This window comes from Salvelinus sp. IW2-2015, unplaced genomic scaffold, assembly GCF_002910315.2.
Source record: "Salvelinus sp. IW2-2015 unplaced genomic scaffold, ASM291031v2 Un_scaffold1952, whole genome shotgun sequence".
NCBI lineage: Eukaryota > Metazoa > Chordata > Actinopteri > Salmoniformes > Salmonidae > Salvelinus > Salvelinus sp. IW2-2015.
This window is the reverse complement of record NW_019943307.1, coordinates 171,130-179,264: the sequence shown is the minus strand read 5'-3', so window position 1 is coordinate 179,264 and position 8,135 is coordinate 171,130. Positions and strand designations below refer to the sequence as shown.

At 45.2% G+C, this 8,135-nt stretch overlaps 1 protein-coding gene across 1 annotated transcript in view; it reads left to right on the top strand.

Annotated features, from left to right (window-relative positions):
- The first annotated feature begins 564 nt into the window (after positions 1 to 564).
- slc43a2a (solute carrier family 43 member 2a) overlaps positions 565 to 8,135 on the top strand; it is a 9,556-nt gene continuing 1,985 nt past the window's right edge. Inside the window, 7 exon segments of the mRNA XM_070439832.1 lie at positions 565 to 706; positions 1,839 to 2,107; positions 4,114 to 4,232; positions 4,234 to 4,368; positions 4,370 to 4,419; positions 4,604 to 4,625; positions 5,761 to 5,814. Of these exon segments, the coding sequence (XP_070295933.1) occupies positions 1,948 to 2,107; positions 4,114 to 4,232; positions 4,234 to 4,368; positions 4,370 to 4,419; positions 4,604 to 4,625; positions 5,761 to 5,814 (540 nt within the window). The 5' untranslated portion in view covers positions 565 to 706; positions 1,839 to 1,947.

The following is an 8,135-nucleotide window of genomic DNA, read 5'->3' as shown; positions in this document are numbered from 1 at the left end:
ATTCTGATGAACAGGGCTGACTAGACTGGATGACTAGACTGGAACCATTCTGATGAACAGGGCTGACTAGACTGGAACCATTCTGATGTACAGGGATGACTAGACTGGAACCATTCTGATGTACAGGGCTGACTAGACTGGAACCATTCTGATGTACAGGGCTGACTAGACTGGAACCATTCTGATGTACAGGATGACTAGACTGGGCTGACTAGACTGGAACCATTCTGGTGAACAAATAAAATGAAATTACACTTTAATATTATAAACGTCCGGTTCCAAATCACTTAATCTATCTATCTTAATCAAAAGCTCACTTAATCAAAACGCAATCTTTGTCAGTAGGACAGGCCTATATAATTTCCTCTTCCCTTCCTTCCTTGCTTCCTTCTCTGTTTCTCTCTCTCTATCTCCGTGGACGACTGTGAGTGGGTGCTCTGATTGGCTGTAGCAGTGTTCTAGCGGCACCTCCGACAGCCAATAGGAAGACAGGAGCGCGTATAAAAGGCTTCTCCGTGCAGATGTTGGTTATTGAAAGAAAGAAAGAAAGAAAGAGAGAAAGAAATAAAGAAAGAGAGAAAGAAATAAAGAAAGAATTAATGCCCAAGGGTTGATATCTCCGAGGAACATATCAAGACAAGAGGAATTGAAGAATTCTGATAAACTCTGAACTTCTGTCTCGGCTGTCTGTGTCTGCGACTCACAGGTATGCAATTTATCTGAAATATACCTACATGGAGTCATACCTGCCTTCACTTTTATATTACTTTTATATTACAAACGTGCTGAGCTGAATTGATTGCAATAGGTTTTAATGTTGTAATCAATGGTCGTTAGAATAGGCCTATTGTTTTTTATGTTGTAATTAGAGTTACCATGTATTTCTCCCAAGTTAAAGAGTATGCATAAACATTAAAGTTGATAATTTTAGTGTCGCGGTGAAAAACCAGTGATCTCATTCGTTCGTTCCTCTGGGGTTCAGTCATGTGGAGAGGCAGGGATTCTATAGAATAATCTGGGCAAAATTGGAGAAATTGTTTGCGCACTTGTTTAATAAACCTGTTGAATCCAGTATCCATTAACTAACTACCCATTTATTAGCTAGTGGTTTGGCCTGTCGTTATTCTCTGAAGTGGTTTTGTCTCTTGCTCCAGAGTTATGATTAGATGAACTCGGRTTTGTTTATCTGGCGTCTGTTTGCTGCGCTAATGTGTTGAGTTGAGAGAGATGCGGATGAGTTGAGAGAGAGAGACCGCAGGCTAGTCATGTTCGGACCGGTTAGTCATTCATCATCAGTTTCCGCACCGGGTACGGAACAGAAGTCCGTCGTTGCCTCCAGCGCGTAATTGACTCCCCCGTCCACCCTCAGCCCCTCTCTGAAACTTTGCTGTTGTAGCTGGACACCGGGTAGAACACGCACGGGTACTGTAGATTTCAGTTAAAACGTGTCACTGTCACACTGTTACCTAGGTAATCACACCCGGGTTTATGTGCGTGTCCATGTGTCTTATAGCGGAAGGTGGGAGAAGTTGAGAAATAACAGGGAGGGGGAGTGGGGGAGGGAAGGACTCTCATGGGCCAAGAACAGAGGCAAAGAGAGAGTTGCATACGAATCACCTTGAAGATCAAAGGACCACGTGGTCACATAAGAGTTGTGAGTTTTGGTGGGGGGGGGTCTGCTGGTTTCTATGGTGATCATCAACATTCAGACTGTTCCTGAACAATAATAAAGTTCAATAAAGTAATTAATGTAACTGTGATCACATGATATTGTATTCAAAGCAACCACTACCCAGTGTGGATAACTGCTGAAATAACCACTCTCTGTTTTCAAACAGACCTGTAAAACCCTGATCTCCAGAGAGCTCACTATACTGGCAGAGGGCCTCACTATATTCTGTCTAGAACACTTTCTGCTCACCCCCACACCCTCCCTCTCGTCTGGTCATGGCTCCGTCCCTGGCCACAGCATTCGCCAGGCGGTGGTGGATGGCGTTGACAGCCGTCATAGAGAACCTGTTTTTCTCAGCTGTCCTGCTGGGCTGGGGATCGCTACTCATCATGCTCAAGTCTGAAGGTTACTACTCCTACATGTGTAATGGAGAAGGTAAGACCAACATCTTTATGTCACCTCTCTTTTTACCTGCTCGTTATAATGTTTGTGTTCTGATAGTCAGGGGGTAGAGGGGGGGGTGGAACATTAGCTGTCTAGAAGGGAGACCCCAAGAACATCAGCTGTCTAGGAGGGAGACCCCAAGAACATCAGCTGTCTAGGAGGGAGACCCAAGAATATCAGCTGTCTAGGAGGGAGACCCCAAGAACATCAGCTGTCTAGGAGGGAGACCCCAAGAACATTAGCTGTCTAGGAGGGAGACACCAAGAATATCAGCTGTCTAGAGGGAGACCCAAGAACATCAGCTGTCTAGGAGGGAGACCCCAAGAACATCAGCTGTCTAGGAGGGAGACCCCAAGAACATTAGCTGTCTAGGAGGGAGACACCATAACAATCAGCTGTCTAGGAGGGAGACCCCAGAAACAGCTGTCTAGGAGGGAGACCCAAGAACATCAGCTGTCTAGGAGGGAGACCCCAAGAACATCAGCTGTCTAGGAGGGAGACCCCAAGAACATCAGCTGTCTAGGAGGAGACCCCAAAACATCAGCGTCTAGGAGGGAGACCCCAAGAACATCAGCTGTCTAGGAGGGAGACCCAAGAATATCAGCTGTCTAGGAGGGAGACCCAAGAACATCAGCTGTCTAGGAGGGAGACCCCAAGAACATCAGCTGTCTAGGAGGGAGACCCCAAGAACATTAGCTGTCTAGGAGGGAGACACCAATAACATCAGCTGTCTAGGAGGGAGACCCAGAAACAAGCTGTCTAGGAGGGAGACCCAAGAACATCAGCTGTCTAGGAGGGAGACCCCAAGAACATCAGCTGTCTAGGAGGGAGACCCAAGAACATCAGCTGTCTAGGAGGGAGACCCCAAGAACATCAGCTGTCTAGGAGGGAGACCCTAAGAACATCAGCTGTCTAGGAGGGAGACCCCAAGAACATCAGCTGTCTAGGAGGGAGACCCCAAGAACATCAGCTGTCTAGGAGGGAGACCCAAGAACATCAGCTGTCTAGGAGGGAGACCCCAAGAACATTAGCTGTCTAGAGGGAGACCCAGAAATCAGCTGTTTAGGAGGGAGACCCAAGAACATCAGCTGTCTAGGAGGGAGACCCAAGAACATTAGCTGTCTAGGAGGGAGACCCAAGAACATCAGCTATCTAGGAGGGAGACCCCAAGAACATCAGCTGTCTAGGAGGGAGACCCCAAGAACATCAGCTGTCTAGGAGGGAGACCCCAATAACATTAGCTGTCTAGGAGGAGACCCCAAGAACATCAGCTGCTAGGAGGGAGACCCAGAAACAGCTGTCTAGGAGGGAGACCCCAAGAACATCAGCTGTCTAGGAGGGAGACCCCAAGAACATCAGCTGTCTAGGAGGGAGACCCCAGAAACATTAGCTGTCTAGGAGGGAGACCCCAAGAACATTAGCTGTCTAGGAGGGAGACCCCAAGAACAATCAGCTGTCTAGGAGGGAGACCCAATAACATTAGCTGTCTAGGAGGGAGACCCCAAGAACATCAGCTGTCTAGGAGGGAGACCCAAGAACATCAGCTGTCTAGGAGGGAGACCCCAGAAACATCAGCTGTCTAGGAGGGAGACCCAAGAACATCAGCTAGGAGGGAGACCCCAAGAACATCAGCTGTCTAGGAGGGAGACCCCAAGAACATCAGCTGTCTAGGAGGGAGACCCCAAGAACATAGCTGTCTAGGAGGAGACCCAAGAACATCAGCTGTCTAGGAGGGAGACCCCAAGAACATCAGCTGTCTAGGAGGGAGACCCCAAGAACATCAGCTGTCTAGGAGGGAGACCCCAAGAACATCAGCTGTCTAGGAGGAGACCCCAGAAACATCAGCTGTCTAGGAGGGAGACCCAGAAACAGCTGTCTAGGAGGAGACCCAAGAACATTAGCTGTCTAGGAGGGAGACCCAGAAACATTAGCTCTCTAGGTGGGAGACCCCACATCCCCTTTTAAGATTCCTATACTGACACATCTCCTCTCTCTAGGTAACCACACCACCTCCCCCAACCTGTCTGTCCCCCGCCTTCACCAGGGGGCGATTATGACTACAGTGATTACTACTCAGAGGAGGAGGGTGTGGAGGGGCTGGGGATGGGGTAGAAATGAGGCATCTGGCTCCTCAGGACCCTTACGGACCCACGAGGATGAACGGCTGGCTCATCTGTAAGGACCAGGATGAGATGTTAAACCTGGCCTTCACCGTGGGATCATTTCTCCTCTCAGCCATCACCTTGCCGCTGGGGCATCGTCATGGACAAATATGGACCACGCAACCTACGACTACTGGGCAGGTAGGAGCGGGGGAGAGGGAGGGATGTGTCTGTGTGTATAGTCTCAGTTGGTCTGATTTGTATGATTTGTATTTTCTAATGTATTGATGTATTGTCTAATGTATTGATTCATTGCCTAATGTTTTGATGTATTGTCTAATGTATTGATGTATTGTCTAATGTTTTGATGTATTGTCTAATGCAGGGGTGTCAAACTCAAATACCCAGTGGGCCAAAATGTAAAACCTGAACAAAGTCGCGGGCCAACATTGAACAAATAACCTTTTAATATGGACCCAAACAAGTTTTGCTTTAACATTGAATATGGAACAAGCATCGCTTATTACCATACAATATATAATTTAATAGTGGAGACATGCAAAATCGAATTTCAAATGAAAACACATCAATGGCATTCATTTATTAAATAAATAAAATTTAAATAAAAATCGTATGCCTCTTTTCTATTTGCAGCCTTCTGATTTAAATACCAAAATAAACTTTTTCCAGATGCGTCGCAGCTCTCATCCACAGCGAGGAGAACGCAAACGAAATCTTTTCCTTTTCCATCAGCTGGTCATACAGATTGGTGCAAGATCACATGTGCGATCAGCTACTGTGTTCCTGCTCAGGCTCACGTTTGAAAATGCTTGCTTTTTCTCTGGGCAAACGAGGTCACAAACTTTCATCATGCACTTTTTCACGAACTCTCCCTCATTAAAGGGCCGGGCTGATTTTGCGATCTCTGCTGCCACTATATAACTAGCCTTTACAGCAGCCTCACTTTGTGATGTGGCTTTTTTGAACATATTCTGTTGTGAAACCAAACTTCTTTCATCTCCTCTACTTTCTGGCTCCTTTGAGTCATGTCCATGTCCTTGTATTTGTCATGGTGGTTCGTTTCATAGTGTCGTCTAATGTTGTACTCCTTACTTACAGCCACGTTGACTCCACAAACAAGACAAACAGGTTTGTCTTTTACATATGTAAACCGATATTCTGCTCCCACTTGTCCAGAAAGCTCCTGTTTTCTGCCTTTCTTTTCGCCATTTTTGGGAAGGGATAGCGCGCTGACAGTTGTAGCGTCTATGTTGCTATGACTACTGTCACAGAGGGAGGGCGTTTCTGGGTCCTGTCCTGATTGGCGCGCGAAAAAACAGCAGAGCATTATTGGATTCGTTAGTATTAGCGGTGAATGCGCTGTATAATACCGGCGGGCCAGCTCTAGTAGTAATTTGTTATTGTCTCGCGGGCCAATATAATTACCCCACGGGCCAAATTTGGCCGCGCGGCCAGAGTTGACACCCATGGTCTAATGTATTAGTAGTGTCTGTGTATTGATGTATTTTCTGTGTATTCCAGGCCTGTTTCTCCTTTTCCTTCTCCTCATCTCCTACGGTGCATACAATCCTGATGGTGAGTAGCTGTAACCTGTTGATTAGATTACAGTGTATTAGTCACATGATGTAATAGCAGGGTACAGTCCCTATGTAGGTAGCTTACTAGTGGTAGCTATTCAACAGCCTGATGGTCTGGGGGTAGAAACAGGCTATGTTGGCTGAGGTCCTTGATTATCCGTTTTGGCCTTCCTGCGACAGCTGGTGTCGTACTGTAGGTGTCCTGGAAGGCAGGCTCATCTTCTTGGGTAGTAAGATGGTACATTTCATGGGATTTTACACACTCAACCACACTGTAAATAATTATTCTGGGGGTGAAATGAAATTAAACAAACAAACAAAAAACATATTGAATTAGCAAATTTTTTTCAAGAATAAATCCAACTTAATATGTTGTTCAAAATGTAACGTCAGTATATTTTCTGATTATTTATAACTTATGACCGAAGATAGAGAAAAATGATTGAACTCATCGGAAGTTTGGTTTTTAATCTCGTCTTCAGAGAATGGTGGGTAAATGCAACAATTTTAGACTTGATGATTATTTTCCACGTTGTTTGACGAACGTAAAGTATAATCTATTTTAGTATGAAGCAGCAGGTGGATCATGATGAAAGCATATCAAAACCATCAAGCAGAGTTCAATGATAAGACCATTCACACATTTCCAGCTTTTAATAGTAGAGGCAAATGCACTATCAGAACATGCTTACTGTAAAACTTACTCTAAAACCTCTGTAAAACCTCTGTAAAACTTACTCTAAAACCCCTGTAAAACTTACTGTAAAACCCTTTAAAACTTACTGTAAAACCTCTGTAAAACGTACTGTAAAACCTCTTTAAAACTTACTGTAAAACCCCTGTAAAACTTACTGTAAAACCTCTGTAAAACTTACTGTAAAACCCCTGTAAAACTTACTGTAAAACCTCTTTAAAACTTACTGTAAAACCCCTGTAAAACTTACTCTAAAACCCTGTAAAACTTATGTAAAACCTCTTTAAAAACTTACTGTAAAACCCTGTAAAACTTTCTGTAAAACTTTTGTAAAACCCCTTTAAAACTTACTGTAAAACCTCGAGTCACTGCTGGAGGTTTGAGCAGGGTGCTCAAACAATACCAGAATGGGTTAAACTGACACATTATCATCTAAAAGTTCAAAGTATTCAGACCCCTTGATTTTGTTACGTTACAGCCGTATTCTTACATTTATAAAATTACACACAATACCCCATAATGACAAAGCCAAAACAGATGTTTTTTTTTTTGCAAATTATTTAAACATTTAAATAGAAAATCCTTATTTACATAAGTATTCAGACCCATTGCTATGAGACTCGAAATTGAGCTCAGGTGCATCCTGTTTCCATTGATCATCCTTGAGATGTTTCTACAACTTGATTGAGCCATCTGTGGTAAATTCAAATTGATTGTACATGATTTGGAAAGGTACACACCTGTCTTATATAAGGTCCCACAGTTGACCGTGCATGTCAGAGCAAAAACCAATCCACGAGTCGAAGGAATTGGCCGTAGAGCTCCGAGACAGGATCCATCATTCTTTAAATGGACTTAGAAACAACAAGACTCTTCCTACAGCTGGCCACCCGGCCCAACTGAGCAATCGGGGAAAGGGCCTTGGTCCGGGAGGTGACCCAAGAACCAGATGGTCACTCTGACAGAGCTCCAGGGTTCCTCTGTGAGATGGGAGAACCTTCCAGAAGGACAACCATCTCGCAGCACTCCAGCAATCAGGCCTTTATGGCCTAGAGTGGGCCCAGGACGGAAGTCACTCCTCAGTAAAAAGGCACATGACAGCCCGCTTGGAGTTTGCCAAAAGCACCTAAGGTCTCTCAGACCATGAGAAACAAGATTCTCTGTCTGATGAAGCCAAGATTGAACTTCTTTGGCCTGGATGCCAAGTGTCACGTTCTGGAGAAAACCCTGGCACATCCCTACGGATGAAGCATGATTCGGTGGCACCATCATGCTGGTGGGGATGTTTTTCAGGCCAACAGGGACTGCGAGAGACTATCAGGACGAGGCAAGATGAACGGTATCAGTACACAGAGATGCTTGATGGAAAACCTTCTTCCAAGCTCTCAGGACCCCAGACTGGGCGAAGCGTCACCTTCCAAAAGGACAACAACTCTAAGCACACAGCCAAGACAACGCAGGAGTGGCTTTGCGACAAGTGTCTGGAACTCCTTAGTGGCCCAACCAAGCCCGGACTTGAACCTGATCGAACATCTCTGGAGAGACCTAAAATAGCTGTGCAGCGACGCTCCCCATCCAACCTGACAGAGCTTGAGAGGATCTGCAGCAGAAGATCTCTCTCTTTT